The sequence below is a fragment of the Odontesthes bonariensis genome, chromosome 15, assembly GCF_027942865.1.
Source record: "Odontesthes bonariensis isolate fOdoBon6 chromosome 15, fOdoBon6.hap1, whole genome shotgun sequence".
In the NCBI taxonomy this organism is placed as follows: domain Eukaryota; kingdom Metazoa; phylum Chordata; class Actinopteri; order Atheriniformes; family Atherinopsidae; genus Odontesthes; species Odontesthes bonariensis.
This window is the reverse complement of record NC_134520.1, coordinates 38,302,979-38,328,360: the sequence shown is the minus strand read 5'-3', so window position 1 is coordinate 38,328,360 and position 25,382 is coordinate 38,302,979. Positions and strand designations below refer to the sequence as shown.

Sequence of the window (25,382 nt, the reverse complement as noted above, 5' to 3'; positions counted from 1 at the left end):
TGCTTTGAACAGTACTATACTTGAGTTTATTTTCTTTAAAGAAAAAGGGGGAGTTTGTTAACTGTTAATGCGCATGTGCGCCCGGTGGGGGGGGGGGTAAGTCGTTCCTTCCGAGAGATTGTAATGGCGGTATTGTGAATATGGCTCAGTAAAGTTTTAAGTTCATTTAAAACGAGTGTCGTCTTTGTCCACTAACTATTAAGGCAGTGAGTTGGTCTGTGAACACTGAGAAAATCCAATAGTCTAATATAGAATTAAAGTTCATATTCAGGCTGTCATTTTCAACATCTACATGAATATTAAAGTCACCCACTACAATGACTTTATCTGTACTCAGCACTAACTGGGATAAAAACTCTGAGAATTCAGACAAACTCAGAATAAGGGCCAGAGATTTGTTCTGGTTCTGGTTTCAGTTTAATAAAAGATGCAGGAGAACCGGCTCAGTCCTGTTATTTTCACACACTGAACACAGGTTTATTTAGGACCACTCATTGTTCGCGCCCCCCCCCCATGATGACACGTCCACGTCAGTTTAACGAGTGATAACCCTTTAATGTTCAACAGGAACTCAGAATTTCTACACATTAAAAATAAGAGAAACTGAACAGAGGCAGAGACCTTTGTCACAGGTGGGCAGCCGTCAGTCATCCTGCCGACTCCGCCCCTAACACTCCGAACACACCGACTTTACAAAGCATGCTGGGAGAAAAATAAACTCGTTGAAAAACCGATAAAAACCAGCAGATCAAACCAATGACAGAGAAACAATTTAACATGTGATCGCTCAGCCCCCCCCACCGGCTCTTTATTTGTGTCCCTTGTTGGTCTTGAAGGACACCTGCAGGACTTTGTCCCCCAGCCGGTACCCGTTCAGGCTGTGGATCGCCATGGCGGCCTCCTCGTAATTCGACATGGTCACGAAGCCGAAGCCTTTGCACTTGTTGGTGTTGAAGTCTCGGATCACTTTCACGTTCACGACGGCGCCGAACGGCCCGAACATCTGCCACAGCATGGCCTCGTCGGCGTCCTGCCCCAGGTTGTAGATGAAGATGCACCAACCGGAGGACGAGTTCCCGGAGGATCCGCCCCCGCCGCTCATGTGGTCCACGCTCATCGGAGAAAACCTAACAGACCGGCGGGAGGAAACAGGAAGTCACGGAACGGGTCATTTTTATTATGTAAAAACATGGTTACACCATCTGAGGTATAACCACCCTGCAGCCAGTCAGGGAGCAGCCTGGCCCAACGTAGTAATCTGATTACTCTGCCGCAGGGGCGGTTTTAGGATCTGGTCTTTAGGGGGGCCCCAGCCCCCCCAGTGCTCACAGAGGCACATTATTTCTCAGTAATTGAGGCGAACTAGTACATTTATGAATTTTGGAGCCGTATTAGTTTTGCTTTGAGTAGTGTTTTCCCCTACAACGTTCAATTTTGACCTCTTCATTTCAAAAGACTTTGTGGCTTGACAGGAATAACAGAGAGCCTGAGACACATACTGAAGATAACTCAACATTTATTTTGGGAGTAAAGAGTTGAAACAAAAACAAATGCTAGAAAATAAATAAAATTGTCACTAAAATAATGCATCCTTGAGCAAAAAAAAAAAAAAAAGTGTTTTTGCATAATATAATATTTTAAAAATGTGCTGAGCTTTCTCACGGTGGGGCCTTGGCACCACTAAAAATACCCTAGCCTCGCCCCTGCTCTGCTGACGGTGGCACACACCTGAACCTCTGCCGCCTGTAATCTGATTACTCTGTGTTGCACACACCTGAACCTCTGGGCCTGTAATCTGATTACTCTGTGTTGCACACACCTGAACCTCTGGGCCTGGTGATGGACCGGGCCTCCGAAGCGACGGGATTGGCTGTGGTACATCTGTGACATCATCTGGGAGTTACGGGCCTGGTTGGGGTTGGCAGCAAACTTAACCGTGATTGGCTCAGCGTTCCCGGGAGGCGTGTGCCCGTTCAGGTGTTTGACAGCGTCCTCCGCCTCGGCCCTCTTATCAAAGCGGATGAACGCTACGCCCCGGGACAAACCTGAAACGCCAACCAGATCTGACAACAATCAAAACTCCGCTCCAGTAAAACCGAATCACAAAACACAGAACTGAACAAACTGAAATCTATCAGATAAATATGACTTAAACCAGCCTAATGCAGTTCCTTTAATCCCAATAACATGTTCAAGTCTGTGTAATAAGATACTGTGATCGACCGTATCAAATGCAGCACTGAGATCCAACAGGACAAGCACAGACACAAGTCCGCTATCAGAGGCTAAGAGGAGATCATTGGTAACTTTCAGCAGTGCAGTTTCTGTGCTATGATGCACTCTGAATCCTGACTGAAACACTTCAAACAGATTATTTCTGTGTAAATGATCACAAAGCTGAGCTGCAACCATTTTTTCAAGAACTTTAGACATAAAAGGGAGATTGGATATAGGTCTATAATGAGCCAACACTTCTGAATCAAGAGTAGGTTTTTTAAGTAAAGGTTTAATTACAGCAACCTTAAAAGTCTGAGGTACATATCCTGTCAACAAAGACAGATTGATCAAATCCAATATGGAAGTGTCAATTAATGGGAAAACCTCCTTGAACAGTCTGGTTGGGATTGGGTCTAAAACACAAGTTGATGGTTTAGAAGAGACTATTGCTGTTGTTAGTTCAGAGAGATCAACTGGGCAGAAGCCGTCTAAATATAAATCAGGTTCTAAAGATACTTCTAAAGCTGCTGTACTTGATGATACATCACTGATAATAGTGGGAAGGACTCCATCAATCTTCTCTCTGATAGAAACAATTCTATTAATAAAGAAGCTCATGAAATCATCACTGCTGAGAGTTAAAGGAATACCTGGCTCAGCAGAGCTCGGACTCTTAGTCAGACTGGCTACAGTGCTGAAAAGAAACCTGGGATTATTCTTATTCTCTTCTATCAATGATGAATAATAAGCAGTTCTAGCTTTACGAAGGGCTTTCTTATACATTATTAAACTATCTTTCCAGACTAACTGAGACTCTTCTAAATTAGAGGAACGCCACTGTCTCGCCAGCTTTCTTGCAGTCTGCTTTAAAGCACGCAGCTGTGAATTATACCAAGGAGCCAACCTCTTCTGACTGATTACCTTCCTTTTCAGAGGGGCAACATTGTCCAGTGCTGTACGCATTGAAACTATAGTGCTGTCAACAAGAGAGTCAAGTGCTGCTGGAGTAAAGTTTAACTAAAACAAGTCATCAAAACTTAAATTACCAGAAGCCTGGTCCACGAGCACTCTGGAGTTGATGATTCGTCCAAACGGAGCGAACATGTCTTCCAGGTCCTGCTGACTCAGCGTTCTGGGCAGACCGCTGATGTACAGATTAGCATCTTTGATCATGTCCGAACTGGGCCGTGCGTACGAAACCTACAGGGAGGCAACGGGAGGCGATTCAGAGTCATCTTCATGCAGAAACAGGAAGAATTCACACAAATAAAACTCAAAATAAAACTGTTACAGTCTTTGGAAAAATAAATAAATAACAGGATATTTTAAAAATACTTTAAAAAAAATGTGAAAATAAAATTAACAGTTATTCAAAACTGTTCCAAACAAAACAAATAAATCAAACATTCAAATTAAAAAGCATCCAAACAGGCTCAGGTCATTGTAAACAAATGAAAATAAAAGTTGAACACATCATCTCACTGAACTGAAGGAACTCACAGATTCAGTGCCAACATGTGTCGGTCAGCAGATAAGCTGCAGTCAGCAGAGCTTAAAATACCTTCATCCATCAGCTGAGAGCGCCCTCTATTGCCCGGGGAACATAACACATCTATCAGAGGAGACAGGAAATGCAAAGAGCTCCTGGGGCACGTTACCTTGATAGTTTTAGACTGTAGCCTCAGGCCATTGAGGGTACTGATAGCCCTCTCTGCATCATTAGGGTTAACAAAGTTAACAAAGCCGTAACCTAAACTGTGGCCTAGAGAAACACAAAGGAAAACAACAAAATAAAAGAACAAAACTGTCCGTTACAGCCGGTACACATTCTGGATAGAAACAAACAAACAAAGTTCAAACCGAGTTCAGAGTTCACAGAGCAGGTAAAAAGACTTCTGAACAAAGCAAGAAAACTTAAGAAAAATGGGAACAGGTCAGAGATTACAGCCAACAGACACCAAAGTAAAACAGAAAGGCTCAGGCCGACTCCACGGGCAGCGATGAAGTGATGTCATGTGACCTGCGGCGCTCTTCTGCCAACATGGCCAACAGAGAGGAAGAAACAAAGAGCCGGAGGCCGGGCGCCACATTTTCTTGATTTGTTCAGAACAAAAACTTCAGGATCCTCATAAACTTAATAAAACGCTTTACAAACACTGAAAAAGCCTGAAAAATAAAACGAGACAGGTGAAAAACAGAGTTTACAACAAGTTTCAAAACAAAAAACACTTTCTACTTCCGCTTTACTCCAGAAAGAAATGATTTAAGTCACATCAAACAGACAATAGAGTCTGTAATTAAAGTTCAAAGAAATGTAGAAATATAGTCTCATTGAAAATGAGAATAAAACAAAAAACATGAAATAACTGTTAAACATTAGTCATCAAAGCGCTTTGGAAAATAAAAACAATTACAAACATTTCAACAGTGAGTCAAAAACTAGGAAAAAAGAATTTTTTTTTACCAAAACATCAAAAAAAAAAAAAAAAAAAAAAAAAAAAAAAAAAAAACCAGTTAAAAATTAAACCAAATTATCCGACCGTCAGGAAAAATAAAAAAATTTAAAATCAGCAGAAACAGTTTAAATAAAATATTTACACAGTGAAACATCATGTGGTTGGAACCAGGTGACCCGTCAGCAGGCCCGGTTCTGATGGCAGCAGGTCCGGTTCTATGGGCTCAGTGGTTCTACAGGACCCTACGCTGACTAACGCTGCCTGTGCTGAATGTGCTAACCATAGATATGTATAGAACCATAGATATGTAGAGAACCATAGATATGTAGAGAACCATAGATATGTAGAGAACCATAGATATGTATAGAACGGCTAGATGTGTTGCATCTGAGTTTAGAACGTCCGCACCAGTCGGCCATCTTACCACAGGGTGAGCTGTCCGGGAGACAGTCAAACCTGAGGTAACCATAGTTACGGGAAGTGATCTGCTCTGACGCTATTACTCTTATCTCGCAGAAATTTCCACCATTTTACATACTAAATGCGATATTTTATTTATTCGGTGATCTGTGCAATAATTCACGTCACTACTGTGCAATATCTTTTCTATTTATGGTCAGACTATGTGCATACAATGTGTAATTAACACAAGTGTAGTGCATTATGGGCAATAACTCAACCATAGTGCTATAACTTATTTTATTTAACTCTCTTTACTTTGTATATCTTGTACAGCCTATATTCTTTTTTACACTTTGTTTTAGATTATTCTATATTAATTATATTTTAATGATATATTATATTAATTATTCTATATTATACTGTATTTTAGATTCATAGAGATCCTATGTGTGTGTTTGGAGCTACTGGGGACTTGAATTTCCCTGAGGGAGTCATCCCAAGGGGTAAATAAAGTTCAGTCATGGGGCAAATAAACCTGAAATATTTACGTTTTTATTTAAAAAAATAAATATGGACTTCGTCTGTAGTGTGATGATTAGCTTACTACTTTGATGTTTATAATAACCTAAACGTTTGAGAATTAAGCAAGTCATGGCTGGAATGTTTGAATGTTTCACCATCAACACAATGTTGTCGGCCAGAGAGCTGCCTGTGGTAAGATGGCCGCCATCTGCGAACGTTCCACTCCAATGCCCAGCAACGCGGACGAGACATCTAGCCATTCTATACATATCTATGTTTCTATACATATCTATGTTTCTATACATATCTATGGTTCTACACATATCTATGATTCTATACACATCTATGGTTTTATACACATCTATGGTTCTATACACATCTATGGTTCTATACATATCTATGGTTCTATACATATCTATGGTCCTATAAATATCTATGGTTTTATACACATCTATGGTTCTATACATATCTATGTTTCTATACATATCTATGATTCTATACATATCTATGGGGCTAACGCTGCCTGTGCTGAACGTGTTAGCGCTGTGCTAGCGCTGCCTGTGCTAAACGTGTTAGCGCTGTGCTAGCGCTGCCTGTGCTAAACGTGTTAGCGCTGTGCTAGCGCTGCCTGTGCTAAACGTGTTAGCGCTGTGCTAGCGGTGCCTGTGCTAAACGTGTTAGCGCTGTGCTAGCGTTGCCTGTGCTAAACGTGTTAGCGCTGCAGTACCGCGGCGGCACCAGGGGGGGCGGTGTTACCTGCCACTTTGTCCCGGATCAGCTTGGCGGACTCCACGTCTCCCACGCTGCTGAACAGGCTGCGCAGCTCGTCCTGACTCATGCTCTGCGGCAGGTAGTTCACGATCAGGTTGGTGCGGGCGTCGTCGTCCTCCATCACCTGCTCCACGTAGCCGTTATCGTACAGCTCCTGAGGTCATGACATCATCATCATTAACAACGGGCCGAGCAGCCGCCACAAACATAGAAAGCAGAAGCGTGGGAACAGATTCAGCCAAGAGGGAAGCACTCACCTTTCCAGCAGCTCCTTTGGAGGCCAGCTGAGCGTCTCTGACGTCACTCTGTGGCGTCTGGACCTCGCACACCTGAGACAGAAGCACAACGGATCAGAACCAGCCGGGGGACCGGAGAGAGGACGCCACCTAGTTCATGTTTATTCATCTTCCTGTTTGAGGCTCCGCTGCTCACCTAGTTCATGTTTATTCATCTTCCTGTTTGAGGCTCCGCTGCTCACCTAGTTCATGTTTATTCATCTTCCTGTTTGAGGCTCCGCTGCTCACCTAGTTCATGTTTATTCATCTTCCTGTTTGAGGCTCCGCTGCTCACCTAGTTCATGTTTATTCATCTTCCTGTTTGAGGCTCCGCTGCTCACCTAGTTCATGTTTATTCATCTTCCTGTTTGAGGCTCTGCTGCTCACCTAGTTCATGTTTATTCATCTTCCTGTTTGAGGCTCCGCTGCTCACCTAGTTCATGTTTATTCATCTTCCTGTTTGAGGCTCTGCTGCTCACCTAGTTCATGTTTATTCATCTTCCTGTTTGAGGCTCCGCTGCTCACCTAGTTCATGTTTATTCATCTTCCTGTTTGAGGCTCCGCTGCTCACCTAGTTCATGTTTATTCATCTTCCTGTTTGAGGCTCTGCTGCTCACCTAGTTCATGTTTATTCATCTTCCTGTTTGAGGCTCCACTGCTCACCTAGTTCATGTTTATTCATCTTCCTGTTTGAGGCTCCGCTGCTCACCTAGTTCATGTTTACTCATCTTCCTGTTTGAGGCTCCGCTGCTTACCTAGTTCATGTTTATTCATCTTCCTGTTTGAGGCTCCGCTGCTCACCTAGTTCATGTTTATTCATCTTCCTGTTTGAGGCTCCGCTGCTCACCTAGTTCATGTTTATTCATCTTCCTGTTTGACTCACCTTCAGGTACCGGATGTGTCCTCGTCTGACTGCCATGTAGACGACTTGGATGGATCACAACGTCTGGAACAGACACAGAAAATAAATCTGTTAAGTGAAGAATCTGAATCCTGAGTTTACATTAAACGATCAGAATGGGAGGAAGACGAGGCAGTTTTCCTCAGCAGGACTTTTGTCTGGCTTAAATTCCCAGATGAGATTAGAACCCAAACCCTGCAGCATGAAGCCTTTTCTTCAGTTTCCACCTTAAAGCTGAACTCAAGACTCAGTTTGCTGGTGGTGTCACTGAGCTGACATCTTTCCTGAAGTAAAGAGATGCATCATCATCATCATCATCATCACCTCCTGAAAGAGGAGCTCAGCTCCACCAAACCTCCTCCTGACTGATGGAAGGACAACACACTGCTCCAGCTTACTGGGAACATTCAGCACCTCTGAGCTTATTTACCTTCTAGTTTTATAACTTTAGATCATTTTTTTATGCAACAGCTCCTAAAACAACTATCATCTAACTCAGAGGTCTTCAACAGGGGGTCCGCGGAGGTACTGCAGGGGGGTCGCGAAATCTATGGTTGATTAGACCATTTTTAACATTTCGGGGGGGGGGGGGTTTAAAAACAGTTTTTTCTCACAAATTGTGTTCAAACATGTGCCATCCACAGATGGTTTGAGGATTCATTGTCCCATCTACATGCATGTTTAAAGTTAAAACCTGCGGATTATTTGAATAGCTCAGTGTTGTATGCAACATGTTTGTTTATAAATGGCAGTGGCACGGCCCTGTACCTTGCACATGTTTAAAATAAAAACATGAATACAGGTGCTGGTCAACGAATTAGAATAATTTGAAATAGTGCAATCATTAAATTCTTTGAATGCCTTTTTTGTGCAGAAAGCAAATCAGGTGTTCACCGCACCTGTCCTACTCGTTAGACTAATCACAGAACTCGTTACCTGTAAAAAATTTGCTCAGCTGATCTTTCCAAAAGGCCCATTTAGGCCATTTAACTGTGACACTGTTGTTTTATTGAATTAGAATAATGGAGAAACCGTTTCATTGAATTAGAATAATTTTTATTATAATTAGAATCATCACTTTCTCAGTATTTTGTGGCTGCCCCCTTGGCTTGTATGACTGCCTGAAGTCTCCGCGGCATCGATTTGACCAGCTTGTCGCAAGTTTCCGCACTCACAGCTTCCCAGGCAGTGGCGATGTTCTGCTTCAGTTGGTCCAGCGTAGTAGGCTTTCTGTCGCGAATTTTCCGCTTGACGATGGCCCAAAGGTTTTCAATGACATTGAGGTCAGGCGAGTTGGCCGGCCATGCCAAAACTTCAAGCTGTTTTTTAGTGAACCAATCTTTGGTCGACTTTGCCGCATGAGCCGGTGCAAGATGCTGTTGAAATATGAAGTCTTCTTCGCCGAACTGTTCCTCAACAGTCGGAATCAGGAACGTTTCCAGAACATCTTGATATACGGCAGCATTGACAGTCTTCTTGAGGAAGCAGAGTTTCCCTACACCTCGAGCGGACATGCATCCCCAGACCATAACGCTCTGGGGAAACTTGACGGATCTTTTCACGCACTCGTGGTTGTACTGTAGGGAAACTCTGCTTCCTCAAGAAGACTGTCAATGCTGCCGTATATCAAGATGTTCTGGAAACGTTCCTGATTCCGACTGTTGAGGAACAGTTCAGCGAAGAAGACTTCATATTTCAACAGCATCTTGCACCGGCTCATGCGGCAAAGTCGACCAAAGATTGGTTCACTAAAAAACAGCTTGAAGTTTTGGCATGGCCGGCCAACTCGCCTGACCTCAATGTCATTGAAAACCTTTGGGCCATCGTCAAGCGGAAAATTCGCGACAGAAAGCCTACTACGCTGGACCAACTGAAGCAGAACATCGCCACTGCCTGGGAAGCTGTGAGTGCGGAAACTTGCGACAAGCTGGTCAAATCGATGCCGCGGAGACTTCAGGCAGTCATACAAGCCAAGGGGGCAGCCACAAAATACTGAGAAAGTGATGATTCTAATTATAATAAAAATTATTCTAATTCAATGAAACGGTTTCTCCATTATTCTAATTCAATAAAACAACAGTGTCACAGTTAAATGGCCTAAATGGGCCTTTTGGAAAGATCAGCTGAGCAAATTTTTTACAGGTAACGAGTTCTGTGATTAGTCTAACGAGTAGGACAGGTGCGGTGAACACCTGATTTGCTTTCTGCACAAAAAATGCATTCAAAGAATTTAATGATTGCACTATTTCAAATTATTCTAATTCGTTGACCAGCACCTGTATATTAACCTGTGGATTATTTGAATAGCTTAGTATTGAATGTACAATAAGAGAGTAGCTATGTTTATACACGGCACTAGGCCCCGTTAAATATAAAACACAATTGTATGCCATATAAATAGTAGGGGGTCCCTGGCCTGAAAAACGTTGAAGACCCCTGATCTAACTGCAGGGTCCTTTGTTAATTCAGTTTGTTAATTCCGTCCTCTCCGGGTTTGTGTTTTGTTAATCCAAACTTTTATTATCAGCCGGTGATATTTCATCTCATTACTCTGACCCGTTTAAACAAAGCTAATGCTAACCGCATGCTAACACCGCGCACATTCCGGGCTAATGGAGGGAACTACCACAGCTAGCAGAGCTTAACCCAGGCTAACTCTAACCCGTCAGATCTCTTACCTGCTCAGATGTGGATCAGGGGACTCAGGATGGACTCCGGAACCTTCACCGATCCTCAGTCTTATGGTAAAATTATGTTTGAGCAGCACAAGGCGTTAAATATCGACAGATTAGCAGCTCACACACCGAACACAGTCCGCTCCACACAAAGGAATGAAGTATCGCGAGAGTGCAGCAGCAGCAGCAGCAGCAGCAGCGTCTTCTTCTTCTTCGTCTTCTTCTTCTTCTTCTTTTTCTTCTTCTTCTTCTTCTTCTTCTTCTTTCCGTCCTCCTTATTCACTGACTGCTCACCCTGCTGGACTCACAGAAAACTACTTTTCCTTCCCACCGATGGAACGATAGTTTGTCTTGAAAATTAAGAAAGATAAACGAGAAAGAGTTTGTTCATCTTTGGGAACATGAGCATTATAGAATCTGGAATGTAATGTATTTATTTATTTATGTTTGTTTATTTACTTATTTATTTTAAGGGAGATCGTTATTACATTGAAATGTATCTGTATTTCAGTTAAGCATTTTGTACTTTGAGTTATTAATGTTAGGATTGTCCAAGTTTAGGTATGTGTGTGTGTGAGTGATACTGGTTCTGTGACGTGTGTTGTAGTCACAGTTCAAGTTCTATAAAGTAATAAAACACAATAAAGATAAAGATAAAAAAAGAAAGATAAACGAATAAAGTTTTTCTTTTTCTAAGCAAATGGGATCTTATGTTTGAGCTTTCTCTACAAAACTTGAGCTGACTGCAAGTTTACAAAAAATGAAATGACCCCAACAAAAAAAAGATAACGAAATGAATGAAAATCTTTGTGATAGCAGAAGAAGTGAAACAGTTCAGTTCTTTGAGCTCTTCTGAAACCAGTTCACAATAAACACCCTGTCAAAAAGTTTTAAATAATCAAATCAAATCAAATTTATTTATATAGCACATTTCATGTACAAACAGTTCAAAGTGCTTTACATAAAATAAAAGCATTGCAGCAGGGAGTGGAAAAAGCATTAAAAATACATAAAAGAATATAAAGAGAAACAAATCAAATCATTTAAATTATTAAAAACCAGCAACAGTCTAGATAAGTTCAAAGATAGCGTGCAGATTTCATGCATAGACACATGAGAAAAGAAATGTCTTTAACCTGGATTTAAAAATGTCTCCATTTGGTGAAAGTTGAATCTCCACTGGCAGTTTGTTCCACTTGTTTGCAGCATAACAGCTAAATGCTGCTTCTCCATGTTTAGTCTGGACTCTGGACTGGACCAGCTGACCTGAGTCCTTGGATCTAAATCAGGAGTCAACATTAAATGCTGTGTTCAGGGGACTGTTGGAGCATTACAGGAAATATATATTTTTAATAGAACTTAAACTATCTTTCCTCATAGAGTCCTAATAAAAGGTTGTTGCTGTGGGCCGGACCTCACAGGGAGCTGAAGAAGCCTCTGACTGAACACACTTCATCCTTTTTCACTGTGTTTTGTGGATGGTGTGCAGTATTGTCGATAAGGTTAAAGGGACAGTTCGCCTCTTCTGACATGAAGCTGTGTAACATCCCGTATCAGCAACATCATTTCTGAACATCTTCTTACCCCCTGCTGCGTCCTGTGAGCAGAGTTCCAGCCTCGTTTTGGTGCTGATGAAGGTAGTCCGGCTAGTTGGCTGGGGTTTAAAAAATAAAGCGTTCTGCTTCTCAGAACAATATGCGTTCAACAGAGTAATACATTTGCATCACAAAATGGTTCTCCAGGAAAAAGTCAGACCTCACAATCTCTTGGCCCTATTTTCTCTCCCTTCATATCACTGCCTGCTGTGCAGAGCGTGCGATGACTTCCTGAGTCTGTGGAAGTCTTCACTCTTCTTTATAACTGAATGTCATCGTGACATAATTCACAAAGTGAACTCTATCACACACAGTTTATGTTGTAGCACATTTAAAGGGGATAGAGAATCAAAATCGTCTTTTTCACGTTTTTGGTGTTAGTTCTGAGTCTCCCCGCTGTGGGGAGTACACACCAAGTGCCAGCAAGTGTCAGAACCTCTGTTTCAAGTACTCCCCTTTTTTGAATTGCCGCCAGAAAATGGGCAAATCCGTGTTTGAGCATTAAGTGACGTATCTTTTGGCGCAATCGCCCCCCCACACCCAAATCCACAGCCACCCCCTTTCAGACACGCCCCTTCGAAATTAATTATTTATAATGTAGTGCCCACCCATTCCCACCTGGAATTGGAGCAATGGCGAGAAACAGAAACAGGTGTGCCTTCCAAGGCTGTGAAAGCGGACTACGATCGTTACATATTCTTCCCCCGGAAAGCAATGTTCGCGATCAATGGCTTTTATTTATTTTTAACACCATCCCCAGTACATACAACCGCCGACTTTTCCTTTGCGCTGCGCATTTCACAGAGTACAGTTTCACAAAGCTTGCACGATTCCGAGCAGGCCTCAGTCGGAATTTAATGCTCAGTAGAGGGTCAGTTCCGACTTTGCAACAAAATCAACCCCAGCAGTCAGTACAGCCTGTAAGTATCACATTTTATTTTGTTTTAAATGTGTGTTGTGCCATATTCCTGTTGTAAGAATTGCACGTTAGCTCTGGCTTGTTCATCTAAAGGGAATGAGCTAACCAGCCAATCAAGCAACGGCAACCGAATAGCGCCAACACCTACCTGCATTTCATAATGAGGCTGCCAGATAAGCTCTGAAACGACGCCAATAAGGGCAAACGACGCATTCTAAAGCCAGCATAGTAACATAGCTGTTTCAGAGAGCCTTTTAGGGAGGTTCTGAGCCATTACAGACCCAACCAATTTTGTTTGGGCTACATATCACATCACAGAACAAGGATTAATGCCCCATTCAACCTTTCTCTATCACCTTTAAAGGGGAACTCCGGGGCATTTGAAGCGTGTTTCCATTGCTAGAGGTTGTCAAATACTGCTAGTAGGACACAGAGAGATGCGTATCTGCGCTCCCTGTGTGGAGATCGCTCTGTCCGCACACCCTGTCATGCGAGGCTAATACGTGGTGGCTAAGGGGCAAGCGCTAACCCTTCCACGTAAAACAACAACTTGCACACTGCAGAAACGTCACACCACTTTATAACCCATCCGACAATAAAGTCACAACCCTTACCATCAAAACCATATGCATGGTTCTCACATTACTGGCATGGGGACGTTACAAAACAACTTTATTAACAGCATGTAACTCACCGGCTGGTTGTAGGCTCGCGCATGAGAAAGCCCAAAAGAGTCGATGGAGAATAATCCCATATACAAAACAATTATATTCTCTAGAAAAACTGCGTTCAAGTATTTAAAACATTACAACAATACATGCCCAGTAATATTGTTGTAATGTTTTAAATACTTGAACGCAGTTTTTCTAGAGAATATAATTGTTTTGTATATGGGATTATTCTTCATCGACTCTTTTGGGCTTTCACATGCGCGAGCCTACAACCAGCCGGTGAGTTACATGCTGTTTATAAAGTTGTTTTGTAACGTCCCCATGCCAGTAATGTGAGAACCATGCATATGGTTTTGATGGTAAGGGTTGTGACTTTATTGTCGGATGGGTTATAAAGTGGTGTGACGTTTCTGCTGTGTGCAAGTTGTTGTTTTACGTGGAAGGGTTAGCGCTTGCCCCTTAGCCACCACGTATTAACCTCGCATGACATGCTGTGCGGACAGAGCGATCTTCACACAGGGAGCGCAGATACGCATCTCTCTGTGTCCTACTAGCAGTATTTGACAACCTCTAGCAATGGAAACACGCTTCAAATGCCCCGGAGTTCCCCTTTAAAGGGATCTTTTGGTCAGTATGAAAACCTTGCTGAGGACTGAAAATAGCTCAACAACACAATCAGGTTATGCTGGAGTAAAGTTTAGCTGTCCTCTGTTGTTGCAGTGACAAAAATTATTCTGGAATTAATTCTTTGAATCTGTTTCAGCATTCTCTTATAGACACGGACTGTAAATAAATGTATCCTCAGATGCTGTGAAGTCAATGAAAACTCAAAAGGTTATCAAAAGATGGTCAGGTAAGATGGGGTTATACTGTTAACTGTCAGCATAACCCAAGATATTTATCATAATATAGACTTTATTGTCTTCAGATTTATTATGCATTTATTTTCTTATTTTCGGTTCATTGTTATTTCCAGCTGTTATATCTCCACCAACCAGCAGGCGGCGCTGACAGCTGCTGCGCAGCGTGGAAGAAGAAAGGTATGACGTCACTGGGTGGTTTCCGCTGCTACATGTAAACAAAGCCCAGTTAGCTGCGGCGGCAGCAATGACCAGAACCGTTTAATCGGAACCAAAAGCGTCTCAGCGGATCCAGATCCGAGAGTCAGAGGGATGGACTGAACCGAACCGGCAAAATGTCGATGGAAGATCCGTTCTTTGTCGTCAAAGGGTGAGAAGTGCTGCTCCGAGCTAACCGAGCTAACCAAGCTAACCAGGCTAACGGTGTCAGACCCGGATACCTTACAGTGTAACCCCTCATTCTGAAACTAGTTTAACTAGTTTAAGGTGGATTTTACCAATTCAATTCAGTTTTATTCATAAAGCGCCAAATTACAACAAATGTCATCTTAAGGCACTTCAGTAATACAGTCCAATTCAAGTCAGTTGGAGTTCAATTAATTGTAATCATAATCCAATCAAATCCAATTAATTAAATTAATTAAATTCCAAGTTAGTCTAATTCAATCAGAGCCATTTAAAAACGTTTCCGAGCTCAGGAAACCAACAGATTCACAGAAACTCTCTGATCCAATCCAACGTCCTGAAGAGGAAACCTCCATCAGAACCAGAACCAGGAGGAAACATCCATCAGAACCAGAACCAGAACCAGGAAGAATCCTCCATCAGAACCAGAACCAGGAGGAAACCTCCATCAGAACCAGAACCAGAACCAGGAAGAATCCTCCATCATAACCAGAACCAGGAGGAAACATCCATCAGAACCAGAACCAGGAGGAAACCTCCATCAGAAGCAGAACCAGGAAGAATCCTCCATCAGAACCAGAACCAGGAAGAATCCTCCATCAGAACCAGAACCAGGAGGAATCCTCCATCAGAACCAGAACCAGGAAGAAACCTCCATCAGAACCAGAACCAGGAGGAAACCTCCATCAGAACCAGAACCAGGAAGAAACCTACATCAGAACCAGAACCAGGAGGAAACCTCCATCAGAACCAGAACCAGGAAGAAACCTACATCAGAACCAGAACCAGGAAGAAACCTCCATCAGAACCAGAACCAGGAGGAAACCTCCATCAGAACCAGAACCAGGAGGAAACCTCCATCAGAACTTGCAACATGTTGCATCCATCATAACAAACAGCCTCTCACCAGTCACTGGATGGGGAAAGACGGTTTGTAAAGGCTCACAGGGCTAAAGGCCTTTAGCTGGCACCCAAGCTGGTTGCACATGCTGATGTTGGAGCATCAGCACCTACTCTTTTGAGATGAGTTGGGAAACTGAACACTGATGGTAAAGTTCCATCCCTGAGCCTGACAGTCTGGCCTGTCCTGTCCAAATGCTCTGGCTGAAAGTGTTGACTACAGAGCATGGACCTTTCAGTGGCGGAAAAGTTTTCCCTTTTCACAGCAACTTCCCACTGCCTCCTCATCAGCTTCTCTTTGGGAAACCTTAAAAGGGTGAGAAAGGGTAGCTAGCCAGTCAGTCAGATTCATAATACAGGTGCTTCTAAAAAAACGCAAATATTTGCTTTTCTGCCGAGTGACTGACATGCAGGTGCATCTCAAAAGAGATGCATTTTTTTCGTAGTTTCATTCATTAAGTGACACCTTCATATATAGTAGAACCATTACACAAACAGTGGCATGTTTCAAGCTTTTTTTGTTTTACTCTGGTCACTTTTTTAAACGAATAACAGAACAAATTAACCTGACTAGGATACTCTATTCTGAGATGCACTTGTCGCTCAGCCGAAACACGTTTTTCCGTCGCAACCATAAATGTTATATAAATACATTATACATACATTGTAAATACTGACGAGCAAGCAACGGTAGATTACACATATACCCTATATTTCTCACCAATATTATCCTCTGTTGATGAACGATATAATAACGTTAGGCTTTGCTCTCTATGTCCATTTCACGTTTCACGTTAGTCTGATTCTAGTGGCAACTAACTGTTATTAGCTCTCAACATAATACATACTTTATGAAACACAACATACTTTTATAATGGCAAAATAGGAATACAAACAATTGTTCAGTCTTACTTGTGAAAGGTAATTCCTCGCGATCTTGATTCTGGCGTTCTGATGGTAGAGCATCCCTATGCTCAGCAGGACGTAGGCATCTTGACCGCAAATGACTCCGCTAGCAAGATGGCGGCGACATTTAACGCGACCCAGAGGCGAAAGGGGCGTCTACCTATATTATGTCTATGAGAGACAACTGCTGAGAGAGAGAAACACAAGTTAATGACAACAATGATGTCACATGTTCATGGAGAGGTGCATCATGGGAGCTCCCAGTGCACTGTAAGACTGTAGCAGCAGAACTATGGGATGTTCCAGGCCCACCTGAGCCATCCCTAACTATAAGCTTTATCAGAAAGGAGAGTTTTAGCCTCAGCTACCAGCAGCTGCTAACACAGATAGCCTGTTAGCACACAGCTCCTCTATGCTAACAGAGTCTCACAGTTAGCCTGTTAGCTCCTCTATGCTAACAGAGTCTCACAGTTAGCCTGTTAGCTCCTCTATGCTAACAGAGTCTCACAGTTAGCCTGTTAGCTCCTCTATGCTAACAGAGTCTCAGGTGAGGGTTTTAATAAGATCACCTGATGCACGGGACAAAGTCCAGCCCGTCCTCAGAGGTTCATGTGTTCAGTAAACACTGTAAAGTTTTACAGGCACATAGTTTAGGGTCTCTGAGGCTAGGCTACAGGTGAGCGACCCGGGTCACCTGTAGCCGAGCCTCAGGAACCAACAGGTTCTTTTTATTTTTAATGCCCCTCCGGCTCCTTTGTGGCTTCAGCCGCATGAATCTGAAGAAAGTAAATCCTTCTTTAATGGGACTTGAGGTTCTGCTTCAGAGGGTCAGGGGTCACCATCGTCATTTAGAGGTCATCAGCATCATATTTAAAGGTCACTATCATCATTTAGAGGTCACCATCATCATATTTAGAGGTCACCAGAGGTCATCATCATATTTAGAGGTCACCATCATCATTTAGAGGTCATCCGTTCAGCCGGACTCACAGAGGTGTGTGAATAACCCATCATGTTATCTTTCTTCAGGGAGGTGCAGAAGGCGGTGAACGCGGCGCAGAGCCTCCATCAGAGATGGAGCGAGCTGCTGCAGGAGGGGGGCGGAGCCTCCAAGGAGGAAGTCGACTGGACGACCAATGAACTGAGGAACAGCCTGCGCTCCATCGAATGGGACCTGGAGGACCTCGACGAGACCATCAATATCCTTTACGCTGCGACGTGCGGTCACATGACCGTCGCAGGGTGACCGGTGACGGTCATGTGACCGCACGTCACATGACCGTCGCAGGGTGACCGGTGACGGTCATGTGACGTGCGGTCACATGACCGTCGCAGGGTGACCGGTGATGGTCATTTCCGGTGCTCAGACATTTCAGGTAAACAAAAAGGTGGCAGCTTTTCTTAACAGTCCCTGAATGCATCGTGGAGTCCAACCCCAAAAAGTTCAACCTGGACGCCACCGAGCTGTCAAAGAGGAAAGCTTTCATCACCAGAACCAGAACCACCATCAAGGTGAGTGTAGCCGGAGCGGGTCTGTAGGGTCCCAGAACAAGAACCAGAACCACTGTCAAGGTGAGTGTAGCCGGAACGGGTCTGTAGGGTCCCAGAACCAGAACCAGAACCACCGTCAAGGTGAGTGTAGCCGGAACGGGTCTGTAGGGCTCCTTTAGGGCAGAGGGTTTGGTTTGTCCCCTTTGGGCTCCTGTAGGACAGAGGGTTTGGTTTGTCCCCTTTGGGCTCCTGTAGGGCAGAGGGTTTGGTTTGTCCCCTTTGGGCTCCTGTAGGACAGAGGGTTTGGTTTGTCCCCTTTGGGCTCCTGTAGGGCAGAGGGTTTGGTTTGTCCCCTTTGGGCTCCTGTAGGGCAGAGGGTTTGGTTTGTTCCCTTTGGGCTCCTGTAGGACAGAGGGTTTGGTTGGTTCCCTTTGGGCTCCTGTAGGGCAGAGGGTTTGGTTTGTTCCCTTTGGGCTCCTATAGGGCTCCTGTAGGGCAGAGGGTTTGGTTTGTTCCTTTCGGGCTCCTGTAGGGCAGAGGGTTTGGTTTGTTCCTTTCGGGCTCCTGTAGGGCAGAGGGTTTGGTTTGTTCCCTTTGGGCTCCTGTTGAACAGAGGGTTTGGTTTGTTCCCTTCGGGCTCCTGTAGGGCAGAGGGTTTGGTTTGTTCCCTTTGGGCTCCTGTAGAACAGAGGGTTTGGTTTGTTCCCTTTGGGCTCCTGTAGAACAGAGGGTTTGGTTTGCTCCCTTTGGGCTCCTGTAGGGCAGAGGGTTTGGTTTGTTCCCTTTGGGCTCCTGTAGGACAGAGGGTTTGGTTTGTTCCCTTTGGGCTCCTGTAGGACAGAGGGTTTGGTTTGTTCCCTTTGGACTCCTGTAGGGCAGAGGGTTTGGTTTGTTCCCTTTGGGCTCCTGTAGAACAGAGGGTTTGGTTTGTTCCCTTTGGGCTCCTGTAGAACAGAGGGTTTGGTTTGCTCCCTTTGGGCTCCTGTAGGACAGAGGGTTTGGTTTGTTCCCTTTGGGCTCCTGTAGGACAGAGGGTTTGGTTTGTCCCCTTTGGGCTCCTGTAGGGCAGAGGGTTTGGTTTGTTCCCTTTGGGCTCCTGTAGAACAGAGGGTTTGGTTTGTTCCCTTTGGGCTCCTGTAGAACAGAGGGTTTGGTTTGCTCCCTTTGGGCTCCTGTAGGGCAGAGGGTTTGGTTTGTTCCCTTTGGGCTCCTGTAGGACAGCGGGTTTGTTTTGCTCCCTTTGGGCTCCTGTAGAACAGAGGGTTTGGTTTGTTCCCTTCGGGCTCCTGTAGGGCAGAGGGTTTGGTTTGTTCCCTTCGGGCTCCTATAGGGCTCCTGTAGGGCAGAGGGTTTGGTTTGTTCCCTTTGGGCTCCTGTAGGACAGAGGGTTTGGTTTGTTCCCTTTGGACTCCTGTAGGGCAGAGGGTTTGGTTTGTTCCCTTTGGGCTCCTTTAGGGCAGAGGGTTTGGTTTGTTCCCTTTGGGCTCCTGTAGGGCTCCTGTAGGGCTCCTGTAGGGCTCCTGTAGGGCAGAGGGTTTGGTTTGTCCCCTTTGGGCTCCTGTAGGGCTCCTGTAGGACAGAGGGTTTGGTTTGTCCCCTTTGGGCTCCTGTAGGGCAGAGGGTTTGGTTTGTTCCCTTTGGGCTCCTGTAGGGCAGAGGGTTTGGTTTGTCCCCTTTGGGCTCCTGTAGGGCAGAGGGTTTGGTTTGTTCCCCTTTGGGCTCCTGTAGGGCAGAGGGTTTGGTTTGTCCCCTTTGGGCTCCTGTAGGGCAGAGGGTTTGGTTTGTTCCCTTTGGGCTCCTGTAGGGCAGAGGGTTTGGTTTGTTCCCTTTGGGCTCCTGTAGGGCAGAGGGTTTGGTTTGTTCCCTTTGGGCTCCTGTAGGGCAGAGGGTTTGGTTTGTTCCCTTTGGGCTCCTGTAGGGCAGAGGGTTTGGTTTGTTCCCTTTGGGCTCCTTTAGGGCAGAGTGTTTGGTTTGTTCCCTTTGGGCTCCTTTAGGGCAGAGGGTTTGGTTTGTCCCCTTTGGGCTCCTGTAGGGCTCCTGTAGGGCTCCTGTAGGGCTCCTGTAGGGCTCCTGTAGGGCAGAGGGTTTGGTTTGTCCCCTTTGGGCTCCTGTAGGGCTCCTGTAGGACAGAGGGTTTGGTTTGTCCCCTTTGGGCTCCTGTAGGACAGAGGGTTTGATTTGTTCCCTTTGGGCTGCTGTAGGGCAGAGGGTTTGGTTTGTTCCCTTTGGGCTCCTGTAGGGCAGAGGGTTTGGTTTGTTCCCTTTGGGCTCCTGTAGGGCAGAGGGTTTGGTTTGTTCCCTTTGGGCTGCTGTAGGGCAGAGGGTTTGGTTGGTTCCCTTTGGGCTCCTATAGGGCAGAGGGTTTGGTTTGTTCCCTTCGGGCTCCTGTAGGGCAGAGGGTTTGGTTTGTTCCCTTTGGGCTCCTGTAGGGCAGAGGGTTTGGTTTGTTCCCTTTGGGCTCCTATAGGGCTCCTGTAGGGCAGAGGGTTTGGTTTGTTCCCTTTGGGCTCCTATAGGGCTCCTGTAGGGCAGAGGGTTTGGTTTGTTCCCTTTGGGCTCCTGTAGGGCAGAGGGTTTGGTTTGTTCCCTTTGGGCTCCTGTAGGGCAGAGGGTTTGGTTTGTCCCCTTTGGGCTCCTGTACGGCAGAGGGTTTGGTTTGTCCCCTTTGGGCTCCTGTAGGGCAGAGGGTTTGGTTTGTCCCCTTTGGGCTCCTGTAGGGCAGAGGGTTTGGTTTGTCCCCTTTGGGCTCCTGTAGGGCAGAGGGTTTGGTTTGTTCCCTTTGGGCTTTACAAAATACCGGCTATTTACAATTTTGTTCCCACGAATTCGGCGCTACTAAAGCTAGCCGCAGTGAGCTAACGCACTTCCGGTTATTTTCACAAAATAAAATACCCGTTGCCTTTTGTCATAGGGAAAGCCATTACCATACAATTGGTGCTTTTTTTTTGAAAACAGGAAGTGAACCTACCCTCATTTTAGCTAGCTTGAAACTGCCGTTTTGACAGAAAATGAAGATCGGCGACGTCACCTTACGTTGCATCTTGGGTAGTTTGAGTATGAGTAGTAACCTCATGATGCATACCCAACATTTAGGAGAATCTAGTATGCATCCGGGAACTTAAAAAAAGTTAAAGTTAGTAGAAGAAGTAGGCGGTTTCGAACACAGCCTTGGGGTCCAGCGGTTCTCCATCTTGGAAGCAGGGTTCTTGGTTCTGATGTTCCACGCCGAAGGTTTCATCGTGTTCCTGCACTCCGTCTGATGGTTCTGTCGTGCACGCTCGTGTTCACAGAGGGATGATGTCACACCTTTGTGTTGCTGACTGACATTAAGATGTGATTGGCTGAGAAGTCTGAAGCTTTGATCTGATTGGCTGCTGAGTGTTTCTGTTTGTTTTAAAGGAAATGAAAGGCCAGATGTCGAGTCCAGCAGCCGGCGGCACTGAAAGGAAGAACAAACAGGTACCGGTTCCCCATCCAAACTCTTCCAGCTTCTGTTTCTGTGGAAACTTTTTATTTTTCTGAAGCAGCTGCTGTCTGTGTCTGTGTTGTGTTCAGGTTCTGCTCGGTGAGTGCGGCGCCCAGGGTCCCATTTGGCAGCCCGGCCCCGATAAATACAGCCGACTGGACCGCCAGCTGCAGAATGCCAACTCTAACTTTATCGAGGATCATCAGGTGCAGCAGCAGGTACAGAACCGCCTGAACAGAACCGCCTGAACAGAACCGCCGGTTTTCTAACAGCTCTGTTTGCTTCAGCTGATCGCGGAGCAGCAGGACGAACAGCTGGAGCTCGTGTCCGGAACAATCGGAGTCCTGAAGAACATGTCGGAGCGGATCGGTCTGGAGCTGGACGAACAGGCAGTGTAAGAACCCAAACCCATCAGGTTCTGCCCACAGAACCGGGCCCTGTGAGCAGAACCGGGTTCCTCTGGGGCTCCGGGAGACTGTTGGTCAGCTGAGGGCATCAGCAGCTGTGGGAGAAGGTGGTTTTCCACCAGTCTGAACGTCAGTAGTTTGATTCCCAGCTGCCTCTGACCACATGTTGAAGGTTCCTGACCCTGAACCCGTCAGTGTGGACACACTGAGATGCTGTATGAGGACGTGGCGTAGAGCGTCGTGGGTTTAGTTTTTTTTCGGAAGAAGCCGGCCAATCAGTGAGCTGCGTTTTCTTCTTCCTGGTGTGGAAGCTCAAACAGCTGCATTGTGTTGGAAAGGTTTTGGTCACGGTGCCCTGAGGTGTTACAGATAAGAGAAGAAGAATCTGAGCGTGTGCAGCAGCATGTTAACACCCCAGCTGTAAAGAGGCCGGTGTTAGCATGGTGTTAGCATGGTGTTAGCATGTCTGAAAGGTGCCAGCAGCTTCTCCTCAGGCTGACTTAAGGCGGACTTACAGTTGACGCGTCTGTCACGGCGGTGGCGGACCGTGACGTCAGAATGGCGTTTCAGGCCTGGCGCTTGCCTTGAAAAGACGGCGCAGCGCGTTGTCGTGCACCAGTCGATTTTTGTAACTTGGCTGCGCCGAGAACGACAAACCGGACGGACCGATGTGAGACCAGGCTCAGTGAGGAGGTGCGTTTGTACAGCAGCTGTACGACACTGCAGTGAAACAGCACAGGGAGCACGTAAACTCCCAAAACTCGTGGTCAGAGATGGGCAGAACTTTGGGGAAAGAGGGAGAGTTCTGTACGAATGTGTGGAAGAAGCTACGGGACAGATACGTGAAGGCAAAGAAGAGGGCAGAGACTCTGTTGATGCCGGGGGCTTCAGACCTTCACCTCTTTTAACTGAATTAAAAAAATAAAAATATCCGAATACTGCAGCAGTATCATTAATGACAGTGTTCCTGCTCTTCATTGTTTTCTTCTCCACTTTCCTGGTTGTAGAGTAGTTAGTGGTAACCTTCAGGTAGCAGCAACACCTCTGTGACGGAGAAAATTGCAACTACTGGCGCATCGACTCACGCCGCCATATACAGCCAGCACGAAATCGTGACGTCATCAACACCGCTCGCGCTAGCAGACACGGCAACCATGCTAGAGGCTTTAGAGTCAGATTGTCTTTACTGACCATCACACGCCTGAATGTCATCATCTGAGAGGCTTTCTGTGCAGTGAGTCAGCACAGGTGTCGTATTTCACCTGTGAGACACACCTGGGAAACACACCTGTACCTGTTCACAGGTATTGATTAAGGCACCTGTACCTGTTCACAGGTATTGATTGAGGCACCTGTACCTGTTCACAGGTATTGATTATCAGCAGAATTTGAACCGGTTTCAGCTCTGTGTTGTTGTTCCCGCAGGATGCTGGATGACTTCGGCCATGAGATGGACAGCACTCAGTCCAGACTGGACAACGTGATGAAGAAACTGGCCAAAGTGTCCCACATGACCAGCGGTAACAGTTCATTGGTCTGATCAGTGACCACTCAGAGCTCTGATCTGGTTTTCCTCAGTTATTGTTGGTAATAGTTAACTATAGTTAGTTCATGTTTATTTGGTGTGGATGACACTAATTTGTGCTGAGGCTGTCAGGCTCCACCCTGAGCTCCACCCTGATGATACTGACGGGTCATTAAGTTATTGATTATCTTCATTTCTCTGCAGATCGCCGTCAGTGGTGCGCTATCGGGGTGCTGCTCGCCATCCTGCTGGTCATCATCATCCTCTTCTTCATCCTCTGATTAACACGCTGACCTCATCAAAAGATCCTGTCAGTCTGTGTCTGCTGGACCCAGCTGGACTGTACTGGACCCAACTGGACTGTACTGGACCCAACTGGACCCAACTGGACTGTACTGAACATAACTGGACTGTACTGGACTGTACTGGACCCAACTGGACCCAACTGGACCCAACTGGACTGTATTGGACCCAACTGGACTGTATTGGACCCAACTGGACCCAACTGGACCCAACTGGACTGTACTGGACTCTTTCTAAGTGGGGCTGAGGATTTAGTTTCAGCATCATTTCAGAGGTCAAACAAAGGAAACACTATTGTGATTTTAAGTTTGTTTTTGTTTGTTTGGATTTGTTTATTTAAAGTTGTGAACATAACCAGTTTAACCAGTTAAACCAGTTTAACCAGTTAATCTCCAGATCAAAGAGGACCCGATGCTTCCAGAGACTCAATGTGGACGCTATTGTCTCTTTAAGAAACCACCCTTAAAAGCCCCCCTTTGCTCTGATTGGCTGAACGTCATGCTGCTTTCAAAGTTAGGTGGAAACTTTCTGTCTCCTGACACCCTGTTATCTTTCTTTTATTTGTTTTTATTTCTTTTATTTATCTTTGGTTATTCTTTATGGGATTAACCATTAGAAAAAGCACTGTTAGAGAGACTAATTTCTGTCTTTGGGGTTAGTGACTAACTATAAAACTGAATAATATAAATATAAATATAAATATAAAACTGTTGGCAAAAGCAAACTTTATAGTGAATATATCTGAGTTCTGATTTCCCACTTCTGGGGTTCTTTGAAAGCAGCATCAACACTGAACTTTGGTTCCATCAGTTTTTCTGAAAGTATGAAACTGGCTTTGGATCAGGTTCAGATCAGGCCTACCGGGTTCAGTTCTGGTTAGCTGGTTCAGTTCTGGTTAACTGGATCAGTTCTGGTTAACTGGTTCAGTTCCGGTTAACTGGTTCAGTTCTGGTTAACTGGATCAGTTCTGGTTTAACTGGTTCAGTTCTGGTTAACTGGTTCAGTTCTGGTTAACTGGATCAGTTCTGGTTAACTGGATCAGTTCTGGTTTAACTGGTTCAGTTCTGGTTAACTGGTTCAGTTCTGGTAAACTGGTTCAGTTCTGGTTAACTGGTTTGTGGAAACACTAAAACTTTGACTTTGTTTACTTTGTCTCTGTTTTGTTTATTTTGGCTGAAAGCTCTTTAACCGTTTGTTTTACTTCTTGTATTAATCTTATCGTATTAATCAATGGATTCTTTAGATGTGAATTCCACCTACATACTTCTGGAGAAGGAGTTCCTGTGTTTAAACAAAGAAAAAAGCAGCCAATCAGATGGTCCCACGTCATCAGATTTTTGGGACACAGCACTGATTGGTCAGATGTGAGAAGAGGAAACATTTCAAAACTGACTGAAAACAGAAGACATGTTGAATTTATTCTGAGTCCATCCAACTACAGCGTCAGTATTTCATGGAAAACGTCACTGATCAGATCTTCCTCCAAACACTGAAATAAAATCATGATGAGACACAACTGGAGCTGTGAGAACTTTGGGTTCAAGGAAAAGTGTTTCTGATACATAAATGATGAGAAGTTTAATGTTCATGTCTGATGTTATTTCAATAAACTCCAGAAAACAAAACAACGTGTCCAACAGGTCAAACAGTTATTGGTTCACTTCATGTCCTCTGGGTTAGGGTTAGGTTTAGGTTTATGTTTAGGTTTTAGGGTT

At 44.9% G+C, this 25,382-nt stretch overlaps 2 protein-coding genes across 5 annotated transcripts; one reads left to right on the top strand and one right to left on the bottom strand.

Moving 5' to 3' along the window:
* Positions 1–534: 534 nt before the first annotated feature.
* On the bottom strand, positions 535–10,398 carry LOC142400892 (ELAV-like protein 1). 3 transcript variants are annotated; one of them, XM_075486151.1, is made up of 8 exons: positions 10,223–10,398; positions 7,527–7,589; positions 6,626–6,697; positions 6,354–6,522; positions 3,876–3,979; positions 3,264–3,417; positions 1,820–2,063; positions 535–1,127 (listed from the first exon to the last, which is right to left on the bottom strand). In XM_075486151.1, exons 2-8 carry the CDS (start codon positions 7,560–7,562, stop codon positions 809–811), a joined length of 1,098 nt encoding a protein of 365 aa, XP_075342266.1. In that variant the 5' UTR covers positions 7,563–7,589; positions 10,223–10,398; the 3' UTR covers positions 535–808. The 3 variants fall into 3 exon arrangements, with proteins under 3 accessions (XP_075342266.1, XP_075342265.1, XP_075342267.1); XM_075486150.1 differs by having other exon boundaries at positions 1,775–2,045; XM_075486152.1 differs by having other exon boundaries at positions 1,820–2,045.
* Positions 10,399–14,436: 4,038 nt separating this feature from the next.
* stx6 (syntaxin 6) lies at positions 14,437–25,295 on the top strand. 2 transcript variants are annotated; one of them, XM_075486148.1, is made up of 8 exons: positions 14,437–14,634; positions 17,505–17,674; positions 17,893–17,987; positions 21,366–21,425; positions 21,522–21,650; positions 21,720–21,826; positions 23,265–23,359; positions 23,569–25,295. In XM_075486148.1, the coding sequence occupies exons 1-8, from the start codon at positions 14,600–14,602 to the stop codon at positions 23,643–23,645; spliced, it is 768 nt and encodes a 255-aa protein (XP_075342263.1). In that variant the 5' UTR covers positions 14,437–14,599; the 3' UTR covers positions 23,646–25,295. The 2 variants fall into 2 exon arrangements, with proteins under 2 accessions (XP_075342263.1, XP_075342264.1); XM_075486149.1 differs by lacking the exons at positions 14,437–14,634; positions 17,505–17,674; positions 17,893–17,987 and adding an exon at positions 18,090–18,107.
* The last annotated feature ends 87 nt before the right edge of the window (positions 25,296–25,382 follow it).